Source organism: Schistocerca serialis, chromosome 1 (assembly GCF_023864345.2).
Source record: "Schistocerca serialis cubense isolate TAMUIC-IGC-003099 chromosome 1, iqSchSeri2.2, whole genome shotgun sequence".
Lineage (NCBI taxonomy): Eukaryota > Metazoa > Arthropoda > Insecta > Orthoptera > Acrididae > Schistocerca > Schistocerca serialis.
Genome location: NC_064638.1, coordinates 460203739 through 460221952, shown reverse-complemented (window position 1 = coordinate 460221952; position 18214 = coordinate 460203739). Strand labels below are relative to the sequence as shown.

The following is an 18214-nucleotide window of genomic DNA, read 5'->3' as shown; positions in this document are numbered from 1 at the left end:
TTTTTCGTCGTTGGAATACTAATTTCGAAACTTTTATTTACTAACTTACGTATGTCCATTGTTGCTCTAGTGAGAAGAGAGTTCCTTTTTATGAATCTGGTGATGTATCTGTTGATGTAAGTGTGTTTAAAAGCTCGAATGAACGACTGGGAGAACGGTAGCAACGTGGTAAATGATAAAAGAGCACAATACGGTGGGGATGGGCAACATATCACAAGGAAAAGAAGAATATCCTTAGACCACTTGCTCCGCACGAAAAAGAGAAAAAAATCTGACGTTAATTTAGGAGATCACAGCAAACCTAAATGGTACGAAGAATAGGTATGTAAGGACAAGATTTGATGGATGGGACATTTTTAACGAGAAAATCGTGAACGAGACTATCTAAAGATGAAGCTAAGCCTGTCACAGCCAAGGACAAAGGAAAGCCCGCATCTCGTGGTCGTGCGGTAGCGTTCTCGCCTCCCACGCCCGGGTTCCTGGGTTCGATTCCCGGCGGGGTCAGGGATTTTCTCTGCCTCGTGATGGCTGGGTGTTGTGTGATGTCCTTAGGTTAGTTAGGTTTAAGTAGTTCTAAGTTCTAGGGGACTGATGACCATAGATGTTAAGTCCCATAGTGCTCAGAGCCATTTGAACAAAGGAAAGGACAAAAAGCTCACATCAGAAGATCGAACAACATAGGGGCAAGGATAATGTAACTTGCTTCGAAACCAAACTATACCTCTCCTGGAAAGGGCTTCAGTGCGAAAAAATTGAAGGTAGGGGCATGGGATTGTTCAATGGAGTTTGCGGATGGTTGTATCGTTCAAACTCTGGGCCAAGATCTATTTGCGGAGGAAAAAAAAGTGCCTTAGACGTTTACAAAGGGGCGCCAGAGGCGCCTCGGGTAAGGAGCTGTGCTGTGCACGTCCGGCAGGTGTGCGTATGGCGGGCGTCGCACGTGTCCGGGTGGGCGCAGCTGCCCACCACCCGCCACCTGCATCGGTATCACCATCCACCTGCGAGACGAGAAGACCGCGTCTCTGCACCGACGGCCGGCAGCTGCTTCCGCAACAGGTCGAGAGCAGCACGCAGCTCCTTCCGGCAGTCGCGGCCCAACTCCCGCGCACTGCACTTCCCGAGTTAGCTAGCACGCGTCACAGCGTCCAGTCCGTCAGGGAAGTACCCACACCCGGCGTCACAAGTGTGTGCGTCAGACGCCGACGCAGAGCTTCGTCACAGTACCGTGTCAGCGTTGCGCGGGAGCAGTCGGACTGCGCTGGTACCTCTTGCGAAGTTTCTTGTGGAGTTCTGAGGGTGAGTTCTGCCACTGGTATGAAAACACTATAATATCTAGCTTAAGGACATTAATATCTAAAAGACGACAGGTTGTTAGGGGTCTAGTTGCATGACAGTGACGACGATATGCAGAAATTCGAATGAAAGTGGTTGATCTGAAATACCGGTTCAATTTCAGGTTCAAGTTCTGGCCCTGGATTCCTTTGCAATTGCCACTTCACGGAGCTCAACGTGCAGCGTCGATCACATGTTTTCCTTTCATAAACTCGATCTTAGTCAGTACCGTACGTCTTCTGCGTATTGTAAAGAATAAAGTCGTAGGTATCGTTCATCTCTCACGATACACGCTTACCAATAGTGTGCACAGATACAGTACATGTTTCCTTGGTTATAATAAAAATGATATTTTTTCATTGATTGCGTAGCTGCTTATAGATAGTAGGAGAGCTCGGAACCATCTTACAGGCAGGTTTCCTCTATCTCTTGATGCCATCTAAACAATTCGATAAACCTGTTAGGCTGGCTGTAGTTTAGCACACCATTGTTATCGATCTCTTTTGATTCATTGCACAAGACCAGTAAGTTGTACGAGGATGACTTATGAAAACATTCTTTTGTTTTAGTTTAAAGAAATCACCTGCAGTGAATTACAGAAACCGCGAACGACTCAAATGTGTGTGCCTAGGCGAGGATTTGAAGTCCGTTCCAAGGTCCCAACCAGTGAACCTGTGTGCAGATAGATACAGGACTGTCCGACCAGCAATTTTGAAATTCTGTCTGTATATTTTACACCCGTCTTGCTAAGTTTTCGAACTTCAGTAATACCTAACACATTATACAGAAATATGTTATGACCTCCATTCAGCAGCCACGCGGTATAGGTCGCCTTGCCACGTTTCGCGCGGCTCCCCGCGTCGGAGGTTCGAGTCCTCCGTCGGGTGTGTGTGTGTGTGTGTGTGTGTGTGTGTGTGTGTGTGTGTGTGTGTGTGTGTGTGTGTGTGTGTGTGTGTGTGTGGTGTTCTTAGCGTAAGTTAGATTAAGTTGTGTGTAAGCCTACGGACCGATAACCTCAGCAGTTTGGTCCAACAGGAACTTACCAGCACCACCTCCTCTACCACAGGGTAGTGACGTTTAAACAGCCTGCTTGTAAACGTTTTGCAATGCTTCTCGGCCGGTAAGAAAGTTTACCGCACGGTTACAACGGTAGTAAGAATGTAACACATCATGTGTAAGGCATTCCTTAAAGTTTGTTAACTAACAAATAGAGTGATTTCCGTGGCTGAGGTCGCGTGGCGCTCGACCCCGGGGTAAGCCTGTTCGAATCCTGGTGGTGGACAAAATTTTCATTGCCAGTATTTGGCCGGAAAGGGGGGGGGGGAAGAGAGGTGGTGACGTAAAGTTCCTGATCACCAAACTTTGCGCCATTGTCGTGGTTTAAATACCAACCTCTCTGCAGTGAGGGCATGTGACACTGTTGATGGTTAGCCGTCCGTCGGACGGGTACGTTAAGCTTAGCGGGCGCCTTGGTACTATTCCCGAGGATCTGGTTATGTACTGGCACCGGGTTTCACCCTCTACCTTCCATCCTTATATCATCGTAATACTACACAAATATTACACCACACACACTCACACACACATGTAGTAATACAAATATTGTAATGGAGCATGTTGCAAATAAATAAAAATAAAGAAAAACAAGTATGGTAGTGGAAATGGGTAATATTCTGAAGATGGGCGTAGTTTCTGGTGGCGCGGTTCGCGAAAAACGAAGTGAAAAAGTTATAGCGTGTTTAAGCGCGTATTCAGACCTGCCCATTCACGCAATATGTTTCTGTTAGAGCTAACAGTTTTGCCGTTTGCTGTTGATTGGTGAACACCAATAGATCACGATAGACTTTCAACGTATTAAACGCGTCGACCGGGGTGGCTGAGCGGTTCTGGGCGCTACAGTCTGGAACCGCGTGACCGCTATGGTCGCAGGTTCGAATCCTGCCTCGGGCATGGATTTGTGTGATGTCCTTAGGTTAGTTAGGTTTAAGTAGTTCTAAGTTCTAGGGGACTGATGACCTCGAAAGTTACGTCCCATAGTGCTCAGAGCCATTTGAACCATTTATGAAACGCGCAAACATAGTTGACACTCGGCGCGCTGGATGATGGGAGTGGCTGTAAATGCGAAATGCGTTTGCTGTCGCTCCCATCAGCCATCGCGCCGAGTGTCAGCTTTGTTGGCGCTGGCACACTGACGAGCCAAAGAAACTGGTACTCCTGCCTAATATCGCGTAGAGCCCCGCAATCACTACGTGACATGGACTCGACTAACGTCTGAAGGCGGCGGCGGCTCATCGTTGTCACGTCGCCTATAGCTGAGCGAGTTACTTGCCTTGACGTACAGCTGTGCAAGCTTCTTATTACGTTTATTTTGGGTGCGGGACGGTTATCACATCGTTGCAGCTGACAGTTGGTGACATTCGTGATGACTCACTGGGCTCTGTGAACCCGCGACGGCAAACGCTACGCCTTTTTGTGAGGCAATTAAGGATAGTCACTTTGTCGCTTTTGGATAACAGTAATACTTAGAAAGATGACGTAGATATCAAATTCTGTATGAGCCTAGTTAGATGTGTAAATGAAGTCCTTTGCGCTGATGATGAATGTTCGTTGTGTTGTTTGTAACTACTTGGAGTGAAGTCTTATCAGTTAACTGCTTGTTAGTGTCGCAGATGAATTGTGGTCACCGTTATTATTGTTTGCGGGGTGCTGGTGTTTAAAGTCAACCTTAAAATTTTGTAAGATTCTTTAGAAACCGAAAATCATAAATTATCGCAGAGATAGTCTATAGGAGTCGTTCGGTAGAGATGGAGAAGTAACTCGTTCTAGAAGCTTAGCGACGAATGAAATGTGCGTCGCTACAACTGTAGTTCACAGTGATGTTAGCGACGACTTTTCTCCGTTAGGGGAAAAAGTGTCCCAACCAGATTCCGGTCCTGTCTTCCTTATTAGGGTTATTGCGGTTTCACCTAATTACTTTAGCAGACACAAGTAGGTGTATCACAGAAACAAGTGCTCCATCTATAATGACCTCATTGTCGACGGTACTTTACATCGACGTATTGTCTGCTATGTTTTGTCTCTAGATGTTCGGCCGATGTTTGTTTAGTGATATCTGTGATGTTTCACCAGCACGACTGACTGGCGTTGTGGCAGATTCACCCTCCTGTGCGGACTTTCCGCCACCAGCAACGCAGGGCGAATTTTCGATACCGTCTCAGTCGTGCTGGCGAAACGCCACGAAAGTCATTAAACAAACGTCAGTCGAAGGTACCGAGACAGAACCCGCAGACAATACGTCAACAAAGGGCCAGATGGGGCGTCAACACTTTTGTAGTATGTTACGTCGTTGACAAGGGGAATCTCCTAAGGAGACAGAACTTTGCGAGAATGCTGCTAGGAGCAGCTGTGGTGACTCATCTGAAGAGACTTGGCAAAGTTGCAGAATCGTGTTTGTATTGCAGCGCCTTAGCCACACATTGCATGCTTATCCAGGTATGAAGAGGTTATATTATGTTCGTATTTCTTGGGATCTGGCTTGAGGAAGAGGAAGGAGCACGCTTGGAAGGGAAGCCATAAACCAGTGTTATTAAATGGAATCTTTTGTGAAAGGCAATACGGACTTTCATAAGAAGACAACAGATGTATCACTCCATCTAAATCGGCAAGATAGCGACCGAATTAGATTAGCTGATTGCTGTGATTTGACCGCTCGCTTACTACTGCTGCTCCGTCATTCTTCGGGATGGATCGGTGTTGACTTACGGATTCAGGAAAATACCAAACAGTGTCATTATCCGTTACTGCAATCAATAGATACTAGCTATTGTAGTTATACGTTTTTCCTCCTCTAGAGGTAGCTTTCTTTACCGTGCCTCTCTTTCCAGCTTTCCGCCCCATTCAGCAAACGCATGTGCTAGAGCGAGTTATATGCGACATTTAATGTTTTCGTTCAATGGGTAAGCCCGTACATTGCTTTGATGCGCCTTGCGCGCAGCGAAATGAAGTTTGTATCTTTGACCCTTCATTCGCTGGTTTTACAAGTAAGGTGTACGATAACTGTGAGACAGATTCTATAAAAACTATCTGTCTTGTTCAAGTGCTTTACGTATTACGAAGATACTACTGTCGATTTACTAAAGTATGTGTTCGTTGCTTCTTGTTGTAATTTTGTCATCTGTTTGAAGCTATTCTGTGTCCTCTTAATTATTGAAGGAAGATATCTTCTCTATTGGTTTTTACACTTGATTTTCTGCTTTTTTTATTGTTTTCGCAGAATGTTTTTTGGAGAGCTAACAGGATAAAATTCTCGTGGTTTTAAAGCTGCGTTACATAAAACAAAAGTCAAAAACTTTCAGCCGGCCGCGGTGGTCTCGCGGTTCTAAGCGCTCAGTCGGGAACCGCGCGACTGCTACGGTCGCAGGTTCGAATCCTGCTTCGGGCATGGATGTGTGTGATGTCCTTAGGTTAGTTAGGTTTAAGTAGTTCTAAGTTCTAGGGGACTGATGACCACAGATGTTAAGTCCCATAGTGTTCAGAGCCAAAAACTTTCAACAAAATGAACTGCCGTTTTCATGCCAAGTAAAAACTGTTGACTGCTGAGATCGGGACGCTGTACTATACTGTACTATAGTAGTTTTCAGTACTCCAAAGGCAATGCTGGCTCCATGACATCACAAACCTGCAGTAAGCCACATCAACTGTTCGCTGCTTGATTCAGCTCTCACATCCACGATCTGCTTTATGTTCCAGTATCTAAGTCTGACCCTGATATTCTTTCCTTTCCCTGAGATGACCTATAGCAGTTAAAAAATAGTTATCATGTACTTCTAATCACAAAACTTAATTTTGATATTCGACTAAATTACATTTTTTTCAGGAAAAGCGTCACGTAAACCGTTCATTCCATTTCCTATTCCCCCCCCCCCCCCGTCTCTCTCTCTCTCTCTCCCTCCCTCCCTCCCTCCCTCCCTCCCTCCCACCACCCTTGGAAGTTAACATCTCTCACGTACTTAAGCACACAGATGACGGGAGTGGTCTCTCCAAAGGCGGAATAATTTGTGATTACTTTCGAATGATGTACATGACATTCCGGTGGCAGACATCCCGTAAAATGAAGCCCTGTGTAGCCAAGACAGCGGAGTTTTAGATTCTTTCTTGTTTCACAGCACTGTGAAAACTTGTGACACATAGTGTGCACAGACGACGATGAGAGTATTCTCTGTTTGTCAATTATTTCTGCATCGGGAAAATACTTACATTTCATGAAAATACAAATTACAAAGGCCAAATCGTTAACGGTGAATCTATCGGCACAGTAGAAAGTTTTACGCAAAGGTTGAAGGTAATATTTAGGAAAGTTGATTGTACGGATTTGTGTTGTTAAATCGGTAACTATCAGATCCCAAGAAACTTTATAAAAATAAACAAAATTATTAACAGTAAGAATCATGGAGGAGGTAGTATCAAGAAGACTGTGCCTAAAAACAAACAATCCTGTTGGCAGAATATCCGCAACTGAGCATTATAGAGGTTGGAAACACCGCTTCAGTTGTAAATTGCTTTATTTTCACACGACCGGTTTCGAACTGTTATAAGCCCATCCTCCGGTGTCGCAGCTATGCTGTGGTCCTCGAGCGGGGCATGTACCAGGCGCGGTGTGTTGCCTATGAGTGCTCAAAGGCAGCACACCGCGCCTGGTACATGCGGCGCTCGGGGACCACAGCACAGCTACGACACCTGAGGATGGGTCGTGTGAAAATAAAGTAATTTGCAACTGAAGCGGTATTTTCAACCTCTGCTGTTCGTAACAAGTGATAATACCTGAAGCTGATTTAGACGGCATACTCTTCAAAATCGAATGAAGTTCTTTTAAGCAGGGTAAAAACGTCGACGGAACGTGAATCTCTAATTTTTCTTCCATTTTTATTCCTTTAAATGATTAACTAAAAAAGTATTTCCTACTCCTAATAGGCCACGCTTGGTTTTAAATAGTTGTACCCACGCCTGCAATGCCGGCCGGTGTGGCCGTGTGGTTCTAGGCGCCTCAGTCTGGAACCCCGTGACCGCTACCGTCGCAGGTTCGAATCCTGCCTCGGGCATGGATGTGTGTGATGTCCTTAGGCTAGTTAGGTTTATGTAGTTCTAAGTTCTAGGGGACTGATGACCTCAGAAGTTAAGTCCTATAGTGCTCAGAGCCATTTGAACCACGCCTGCAATATAAATATCTGTAGCAAATTTTATTGGAAGTACAATTAATGTATGCCCTCTGTAACGAGACAAGCTTCGTCCAGTGTCACTTGATAATGTATTTGCGATATGTTTTCCATCAGATTATGCGGATCTTGACTCACAAGAAGAACACAGCAAGTTCCATAATCCGATTTCCCAAAAACCTCGCTCGTTGGAGGACGGGTCAAAACAAGCGAGCACGCCTGTCGGCTTAACTGTAGATATTCGACCGTTTCTGAGAAAACAATGACGGAAGTTTTCAAGGTACTTCATATGCCCCCTCGCTTGAGGAAGATTCAACCGAGGCGGTGGCGCGTTAGTTAGCGTCGCTACTTTACGCTTTCGCGCCCCGTGTTCGAAACCCTATTATTATTTTTAATTTTCGTTCGTCTACCCATATTCGTAGAAGATTATTCGGCGACTGTTTTCCAGTGTATATTGAAATAATGTTGTCCTTATTCGTCTATAAATTGTTAAGTCGGGTGAAAGAATTAACAAAAAGGAGAAAAAAAACAATAAATGAATGAGAAAATGATTTGAAGTTACGTTCCGTGAAATTACTGTAATATATCTTGATCCTTAATCAATCGCAATCGTCAGTTTTCGGTAAAGTGATGAATTGGCGCGAGATTATTACCAATGCGTGAAGTCTTCAGCAGTGTTAATGACGTTCCTTTCCCGAGTAAGAATTGTACGAAGGAAAATGACTGTGGCAAACCTGCCTCCGCACGATGTTCGTCGTTTTCGGAATTTCTATGTTTCGAATGTTTCTACGATCGGTATCATAACTGAGAATGCACCAAATCTTCCTGAAGAATAAACATAAGAATAAAATAACAGAATTATATAAGAATTGATATATGAATGAAATATAAGAATATGAGAATTTAAAAAGAGTGCAGTCTCCAGTATATCATACATATATTACGTAAGAAATATATGACACTTGTTGTGAAATACAGTTGTAATTTTACAATGTATATGACGCCCTTGTATCCCTTGACTTGATAACAAACATTCGGGTAGAAACCTTCTACAGACATGAGTAGAGCAATGAAAAATAAAATAAATGAAAACACTAATCGGCTTTCGAACACAGGACGCTAAAGTGAGAGGCCGCGACACTAGTCACTGTGCCACTATGTCGGCTGAGATTAACGTGCGCTTAAAAGGCATCTAAATTAGGTCGAAAACTTTGTCAGTCGGTATCTCAGATACGGTAGAGTATCTACGGATAAGCCGAGACACGAGTGTTCGCTTATTTTGACTCCTCTTCCACTGAGCGAAGTTTCTGGGAAATCGGGTTATGGCACTTTGCCGTGTTCTGCTCGTCAGTAGCAGCATATGATTGGAACCTGCAAGATAAATGACGGAGACACTTGTTGTAATAATATGTCATCTGTGCAGCAAATTTCTTTGCAAAGACCACAACGTTTTAGAGTCGTTATATCTATTGACAGGCACTGTTATTACGTTCCATTAGTAGATATCCGGGTATTGAACAAAAAAAGTTCCCCGGTAGACCACCTACGAGTGTCCAAACAGGATGTTGGATTTTCCTAGGACGCCAAAGGGGAAACCGCCATGAGCTTTTCATTCATAGCAGAAATTGTTACGCATCCAGTCTCCCCTCTCCTCCCCCTTCCCGACCAGCGGTGTGAGGCCATACATGACTCACTTGTAGGACTCCCATTCATTTTTTTTTATGAGCGCCGTGTGTTTTGTTTCAGGGCCGTCAAAGCCTTCCGACAAGTTCTTTACGTCGACCCAGGCTTCTCCCGCGCCAATGAAGTCCACCTCCGTTTGGGGTTGATGTTCAAAGTGAACAATGACTGGGAATCTGCCTTAAAACATTTACAGTTAGCTCTGATAGACGCCAGCCCTTGTACATTCTCCAAGTTAGAAAGTAAGTGCAGTGAAACAGTAAATGTAACTTCAAAATAAGTGCAAATTGTGTTTGATTAAAATCAAATCTGTAAACCCCTCTTTCTTTTTCTACAGTTCGTTTTCATATTGCACATTTGTATGAAGTTCAAGGAAAGTACAAAAGTGCTAAAGAAAACTACGAGCAGCTGCTTCGTGAAAAAGATTTACCAACTCACTTGAAAGCTGACATATGCAGACAATTAGGTAACAATATAATTTTCATTTTCATAATACTATCATTCATTGATGTTGTGAAGCATTGTTTTGTGTTTTGTATCCCTATACACAAACGGATGTTGAGAACCAGAAATAACCATTCCATAGTATAACATGAATGAAGAACAATCTAAAATAATGTAGTAAAGAAACTTCCACATCACCAGATTGAAAAAAAAAATCTTTCTGAATAATATATACGGTTTTTACTTGCCTTTAATAAAACCTCATATCAGTATGACTAGTTTTATAAAGAGAGGATGCATTCTGTTGCTAGTTTTAAGCTATATGTAAACAAAATTAAGTAAATTAGACAGCATAAACATATGAACATGACTTGGTCAGAAAATAAAGATTTAAAAACATGATAAATCATTCATGCAACTTACTTTTTATGCTGTTGTTATTGGTCACTGTGTCATCAAGAAACTTCTCATAATATAGATAATAATAATAATAATTATTTTTTTTTTCCACACTGGGAGTCGGTTACAGCCAACATACTGTGTTGTGTGTCACTAAAATCCAGAACAATTGATTAAGAATTCAAAAAATGTAGTAGACTGACCCACTCAACCATTGAATGTTTCATGTGGAGACAGTTATTCAACACTTCAAAATAGCAATAAAATTGCATTTCTAGTAACTTACTACCAGTGGTTTGAGGGATAGGTCATTATGTCTTTGAAAATCACTGCTTAAATTTAATATTTGATCAGTTTATTTCACTCTTGATACCATTAAGCAGCTTCAGTTGCATTTGTGACAAACCACACTTGTTTAACATTAATTGCTACCAATTTTTTAAAAAATTGTTTTCAGTACACTCAGGTGAAACCCCATTATGGGTGGAGCAAAGGATAAATTTAATTAATTATCTAAGGAATTGGCAGCTCATAAACTTCTCCCATACTTCTCCAACTGACCAGTTTATCCATAAATAATAAAGTCGTTGAGATAATCTACTTTCATTTCCCGTCAAAATTCTGAACATGTGTGATCAATCACATAATCAATATAATAGAAGGCAACATTCCACGTGGAAAAATTATATATAAAAACAAAGATGAGGTGACTTACCGAACAAAAGTGCTGGCAGGTCGATAGACACACAAACAAACACAAACATACACACAAAATTCAAGCTTTCGCAACAAACTGTTGCCTCATCAGGAAAGAGGGAAGGAGAGGGGAAGACGAAAGGAAGTGGGTTTTAAGGGAGAGGGTCTGCTTGTGTCTGTATGTGTGGATGGATATGTGCGTGTGTGCGAGTGTATACCTGTCCTTTTTTCCCCCTAAGGTAAGTCTTTCCGCTCCCGGGATTGGAATGACTCCTTACCCTCTCCCTTAAAACCCACTTCCTTTCGTCTTCCCCTCTCCTTCCCTCTTTCCTGATGAGGCAACAGTTTGTTGCGAAAGCTTGAATTTTGTGTGTATGTTTGTGTTTGTTTTGTGTGTCTATCGACCTGCCAGCGCTTTTGTTCGGTAAGTCACCTCATCTTTGTTTTTATATACAATCACATAATCAAGTATATGAAAGCATAAAAGTTATGTTTCTTGTGGAATATACTTTGAATGCTGACCTTCAATGAATAATAACACATCATTGACTGCTGTTCTATAATATGCTGGAATGATATGTCATTCTCATTATCTGACTGGCCTGGCAAAATAATTTATGTTAATTACGTTATGTTCATTTTCAGGTTGGATGTATCATTGTGTTGACTCCCTGGGAGATAAGAATCACCGTGAAAGTTTAGCTATACACTGCCTACAGAAGTCAATTGAAGCTGATCCTAAATCTGGACAATCCCTCTATCTTCTGGGACGCTGTTTTGCTAGCATTGGGAAAGTACATGATGCATTTATTGCATACCGTAATTCTGTTGAAAAATCTGAAGGCAATGCAGACACCTGGTGTTCAATAGGGTATTGATACCTGAAAAATATTTTGTTTATGGTGTAGAGTTGTCTTGATAGCGTCCTAAACATCTTTGTTCTATTTCAGTGTCCTTTACCAGCAGCAAAATCAGCCTATGGATGCCTTACAGGCATACATCTGTGCAGTCCAGCTTGATAAAAGCCACACAGCAGCATGGACTAACCTTGGTATGCAGAATTTGTTTCCTTTCCTTCTTCTATATTTATTAACTAGTTGTATTCCTGTACTTCACTGCAAGGCTTTACAGCTGTGCCTGTGAATACTGCTGTTGTTTTATGGGAATTGGCTGCTGCACTAATATGGACTGTTGTATCACAAACAGGCCATAAGAAAAGAATTCCAGATAGCCATTTATGAAACAACTCATCTGTTAAGACTGTATGTGACCTGTGTATCATAAATTATCTAATTTCCAAGTACAAGGCTCGTACAACCTTCAACAATTCATATTCCCCAGTGAAATTATGAACAAACAGCCAATACTTATCATGCAGTCAGCTTTTCTTGTTTTGATATTTTCTTTTGTGTAAAATACTTTTGTCTATCAGGCCAGATAAAAGACCTGTATTGTCAAGTGTATCTCAGTGCGGTGAGCTGTAAAGCTCATTTTTAATGCAAACTTCATAGCCAGTTTTACTACCATAGGGGGAGTACATCAAAACATACATTCCCAGAGGGTGGCAGTGGTATATAAGAGACAATGGCTTAAAAACCAAGAAAACTGCAGAGAACTTTGCATTTTTTTAAAGAAAGATTATAAATTGCCGTGAGCCCACAGATAGAGTTCCACTAAAAATTCATCTAAAATGGTAATGACTGGATGGTCGGCCTGGCAGAAAATCCCATGAAGAGCAAAGAGTGGAAAAGAACCTATTCTGAAAGGGTGAAAATAATATGAGCACAAAGAAAAGTAAAGGAAAGCTTTGAAATGCCCCTTATTGTACATTACGTGGTTCAGGAGAGTGCAAATCTGATGAATAATAAGTATTAATGAGGCTGTTTACTCCAAGTTAGAGATGTTGATCAACTAGAGCAGACATATTTTATGTGGGAGCAGAGATACTAGATATTGTGAAGCATACAGGGTGGCCAGTGTGAGAAAGGAGACTCCATGTCTCCTGCTTCATAATGTATTTCTTATGCTGCCCCCACCCCACTCGGTGTCAGTGTGAGCATGAAAATGCCCTGTTCCTATCTTTTTGCAGTCCTTTTCTTCTCTAGCTATTGATATTTCTTTCCTTCACTTCTCATTTCCCACCTCTCTTGAAGAGTGAGCTGCTGCATCTGTGATCAGGTGGGCAGCATATAGGAAAATGATCAGGAGCATATATACTATCTGTCTCTATATATCTACTCTGCAAATCATTGTTCAGAAAATGTCAGAGACTACTTTTTTTACTGTTCTGTATAGTATTTAGTTCCTGTATGGGGGCAACAGAACAGCTATTGTAAGTGCATGTTTGTTCCCAGATAAATTTTACATATTTTTGTCTTATTCTCATCATTAGTCCGTGACATATATGAAGGAAGCAGTGGGATTACTGCATTATCTAAATTTACCACCAGAATTTTGCAATAACATCACTTTTTCTTCCCATTATTTCCTTTACATTTTGTGGGCATCTCCCTTATACTTTTCTCTGAGTTATAGTGACCTATCAGGATCCTCCCATTGTATCTCTGACTGCTTATGTATCAGCTGTTAATTATACTTGAGAATAACTCCTAACCACTAGGGCAGTACTCTAGGGTGTGTTGCAATTTTGTCTTGTAACTGATACCATTAACAGTATTTTTTCAGTACCTTCCCGAATAGTCTATCGTCCAGTCACCTTCTGTATTGCAGATTTCATGTTTGTTCTGTTTGACGTCATCTCATATGTTACTCCTAGATATTTATGTGGTGAAACAGGCTCCAGAAGTTTACTACTGCTGCTGTAGTCTGAATCAGTCAGGTTCTTTCTCTTGTTTATAGAAATTATCTTTGTTTTATCATGATTTAAACAGAGCTGTCATCAAAACACAAAGGGAAACAGTTTGTAAGACATTCTCCAGGGTAAAGCAATCTTTCCTGTAGGAGCAAACAATATGAGAGTGCTAGTAACCTTGTGCAATTTTTTTTAATATAGCTTGATTTGTAAAAATATAAGTCCTGGTACTGTGACCTTCTGGGAGTTGTTTTTGAAATTAAGACTTCTTGAAATGTTATTTAATGGTTTTTTGCACATTTTAAAAGAGCAAATTCAACTTTTTTACTGGTAAATAATGAAGTTCTATTGTACCACATCTCAAAATTTCTGTAAGATATTAGTATGAATAAAACCATTGCTGCATTGGACACAGTGAGCCTGTTTACAGTTTTATGAACAAGAAATAACAGTAACATAATTGGAAAGAAATTGTGAGAAGAAGATATCAAACCTTAAGTTTTTAAAGATATCATTTTCTGTGATGGGGAAAAAAAAGACACATTTATTGCCTGTTCTGAGTGCTAAATTCCGTGTGTGTTGTTGTGCTAATTGCACTGTTTTATTGCCTCATTACTTCGAGTGTGGGCTTAAACGCGAACTCCATGTTTCAGTTTGTGTCTATTATGTTCTCTGAACCTTTCTGCTTATGCTTTTGTATATTTCTGCAAGGGAAAAATCCTTTGTATCTCTGTACTCCTTAGAACTTAGCCCTAATCATAGAAGTTTGTATTCCACTTTTGCAACATTGTATTAATTGTGTGTGTTCTTGGTATTATGTGTCATGTTTTACCTATGACGTTCTTTTCTTTACGCAATATGCTGAGTGTATTAAACCATCAAACTTCTTTCAGGTATTTTGTATGAAAGCTGTAACCAGCCCAGTGATGCATTTGCTTGTTATGTGAATGCAACAAGAGGTTCTGGTGGAAATACTGGGAGCCCAATAAGTCCAAACAATACATCTAGTACCATTAATAATAACTTAGCATCACTAACAACGTCACCAAGCAGAGCTCCAGGGGGTATGAATCCCAACCTGAGCCAAAGAATAAAGTTCCTGCAGAGTCACTTAGCAAGCGCACCAATGCCCAGCATTACCAGCAAGTAAGCAATTCCCTCGAGAAATAATTTGTTGTCTCGTAGAAGCCATTACAAAGTACTTTTAATGTTCTCTCTAAATGTGTGCATGTAAGATAGTTTAAATGCAGTGATCACTTCAGCAGTCTTCCTCAAAGTCTATACAGAATATATGGATGTGTTTAATTTCCAATACATTTTGTTTCCACTCATTGTTGTACACAAATTTAATCAACTTTTCATCAGTGTAAGTAGGTAAATGTGTGGTTTATTACACTGAAGAGCCAGACAAACTGTTACACTGTCTAATATTGTTTAGGGTCCCGCAGCTATGCAGAAGTGCCACAACACGACGTGGCATGGACTCGACTAATATCTGAAGTAGTGCTGGAGGGAACTGACATCATGAATCCTGCAGGGCTGTCCATAAATCCTTATGAGTATGAGGGGGTGGAGATCTCTTCTGAACAGCATATTGAAAAGCATCCCAGATGTGCTCATGTCTGGGAAGTTTGGTGACCAGCAGAAGTTTTTAAACTCGGAAGAGTGTCCCTGTAGCCACTATGTAGCAATTCTGGATGTGTGGGGTGTCACATTGTCCTGCTATAATTGCCTGAGTCCATCAGAATGTGCAATGGACATAAATGGATGCAGGTGATCAAACAAGATGCTTAGCTGTCAGAGTCATATCTAGACGTATCAGGGGTCTCATATCACTCCAACTACACACACCCCACACCATTACAGAGCCTCCACCAGCTTGAACAGTACCCTCCTGACATGCAGGGTCCATGTATTCATGAGGTTGTCTCCGAACTCGTACACATTCGTCCGTTCGATACAATTTGAAACGAGAAACATCCAACCAGCCAACATGTTTTCAGTCATCAATAGTCCAATGTCGGTGTTGACAGGCCAAGGCGAGGCATAAAGCTTTGTGTTGTGCAGTCATCAAGGGTACACAAATGGTCCTTCAGCTCCGAAAGCTCATGCCAATGATGTTTCGTTGAATGGTTCACACGCTGACACTTGTTGATGGCCCAGCATTGAAATCTGCAGCAATTTGCAGAATGGTTGCACTTCTGTCACGCTGAACAATTCTCTTCTGTCACCATTGGTCTGTTCTTGCAGGATCTCTTTCTGGCTGTAGCAGTGTCAGAGATTTGATATTTTCTCAGATTCCTGATATTCACGATACACTCTGAAATGGTCGTACGGGCAAATCCTTACTTCATCGCTACCTCGGAGACGCTGTATCCCATCACATCTGCGCCGACTGTAACAACATGTTCAAACTCACTCAAATCTTGATAATCTGCGATTGTAGCAGCAGTAATGGATCTAACAACTGCCCCAGACTCTTGTTGTTTTATACAGGCGTTGGCGACCGCAGCACCGTATTCTGCCTATTTACATATGTCTGTATTTGAATACGCATGCCTATACAAGATTCTTTGGTGCTTCTGCATATTACATTTGCCTGCACTATTTGTTTGATAAAGTTTGTAGAGCAGTAGTTATGATGTTCTCATTATCTGATATTTGCCTTACGTGCAGTCAATGGTTAAATTAGATAACGAGATTAAAATTGCCACAATTATAACTGCTGTTGGTCTGCTTTCTGTAATACTGAGCATAATGTTACCACAGGATGCAAGAAACAAATTGTATTGTGTACTTAGTGTGTGGGGTTTGGTTGTGGTGATTGCGTTTGAGCTATCCAGATATCCTGTGTGTCACTTTCTTTACAGCCACTGTGTACTGACATGTTGTTACTCGTTGCTGTCCACATTTCTTTTGACAGCCTCAGACTTCTGAAGATATAACTGTAGTAATTCCACATTGTAGCAATTTTGTTTTGTATTCTTATATGGAACTACTCTACACTTAAATCTTCATTCAGTACCAACAGTTATTTTGTGTTTGTCAGCTTACAAATGTCTTCTTTGACTTTTCTTATTACTCTAATTCAACTTTTTAATGTTATCAGTGTTCACAATAGGTCACAAGGTTGGTTTTTTGTCAGTTAACCCATTTGCATATGATAAAGTTGTTATAAGAAAATTATTATTTTCGCTACATATTTTTGTTTTTCACATATGCATGATCATTTACAAAACATAAAGAAATACAATTATTTTAAGGACTTCTAATGTGTTTATTTACATACAGTTCCAAAGTTAATGGTTCCAAGTGAACCGTTTTTTTAATTGTCACAAATATTCATGAAGAGCAACTTCACATATCATACATTCAAAAGAGGTTTCCCCACAATCTCTCTGTCATAACAAACTTAGTACCTACTAGAGGGAGCAGTTTTCTTTGCGTCCACATTATTTTTGGTGGAAAATGTTCCCAGCTTCTGACTTGAAGCCTTAGCGGATTTTCTGCTTTGCTTCTTCGTCCCTTAAAAGTATAGACAGGGAGAGTTACATTCTTCAAGAACTGCTCTGCCACATTGAATCAGAACATTGTTGATACCATCCTCTTAGATGCTGGATTCAGTATGTGGTATATTATGCCTACATTTAGTATTGCTAAGCCTTCTAGTACCTCTTGACATAGTTTCTCATAAGTTGATATGTATGTCAACTCTAGTCATTCCTTGGTTGTAATTTATAAAAAGTTAGGTTTTAGCTTTGTTTTTTTCCATATTTGGGGTAGTTCTACACACTGTGGCCTATCAAGAAGCATTGATAGGAGGTTAACATTTTTCCTGCCTGTCCATTTCACTGTAAGAATGTTGTTTGATGAAGTGAATGTTAGTTGTCCCCTGCTTAGCTTAGTTTCACTGGACATGGGGAAGCATATTTTTCCTTGTTGGTGTTAAAATCTGAGCAACATGAGTTCTCCTGCCTAGCAATTCCCTGAACACACTAGTAGAGCTGTACCAGTTGCCCATGTAAATAGATATCCACTTCCCAAATAGTGTGTTGCACAATTCAAGCACAGTCTTTTCTTTTTCTGAATGGTTGACAGCTACATCACCATTGTCTCCCATTTTTCCAGATTATGTCTTCGGATTATAACAATGCCCATTCTCTGAAGAGTGTACTTTGTATACCTTTATACCAGATCTGCCTCTCTATGGTGGAATATGTTGAATGTTCAATGGTTCAAATGGCTCTGAGCACTATGGGACTCAACTGCTGAGGTCATTAGTCCCCTAGAACTTAGAACTAGTTAAACCTAACTAACCTAAGGACATCACAAACATCCATGCCCGAGGCAGGATTCGAACCTGCGACCGTAGCGGTCTTGCGGTTCCAGACTGCAGCGCTTTAACCGCACGGCCACTTCGGCCGGCTATGTTGAATGTATAAATGTCTGCCCCTAAACTTCATCAGGCTTTCATTGGTGCTAACTTTCTTGCCAGGCAGTTACACTCTTTGAAATGTGTTAAGCAGTTGTGAAATGACTGGTCTGCCTTTCTCAGTTTGTCATGTCGTGTTTCTGGTGAGTAGGTGATAAAGTGCAAATACCTGGAGGAAACCTTGAATCTTGTCAGCAACTTTGTTTC

At 41.2% G+C, this 18214-nt stretch overlaps 1 protein-coding gene across 1 annotated transcript in view; it reads left to right on the top strand.

The window, feature by feature from the left end:
* LOC126473238 (histone demethylase UTY) overlaps positions 1–18214 on the top strand; it is a 224612-nt gene that overhangs the window by 142231 nt on the left and 64167 nt on the right. The window contains exons 2-6 of the mRNA XM_050100158.1: positions 9291–9466; positions 9562–9690; positions 11409–11634; positions 11714–11814; positions 14469–14721. Of these exons, the coding sequence (XP_049956115.1) occupies positions 9373–9466; positions 9562–9690; positions 11409–11634; positions 11714–11814; positions 14469–14721 (803 nt within the window). The 5' untranslated portion in view covers positions 9291–9372. The remainder of the gene's footprint in view (positions 1–9290; positions 9467–9561; positions 9691–11408; positions 11635–11713; positions 11815–14468; positions 14722–18214) is intronic.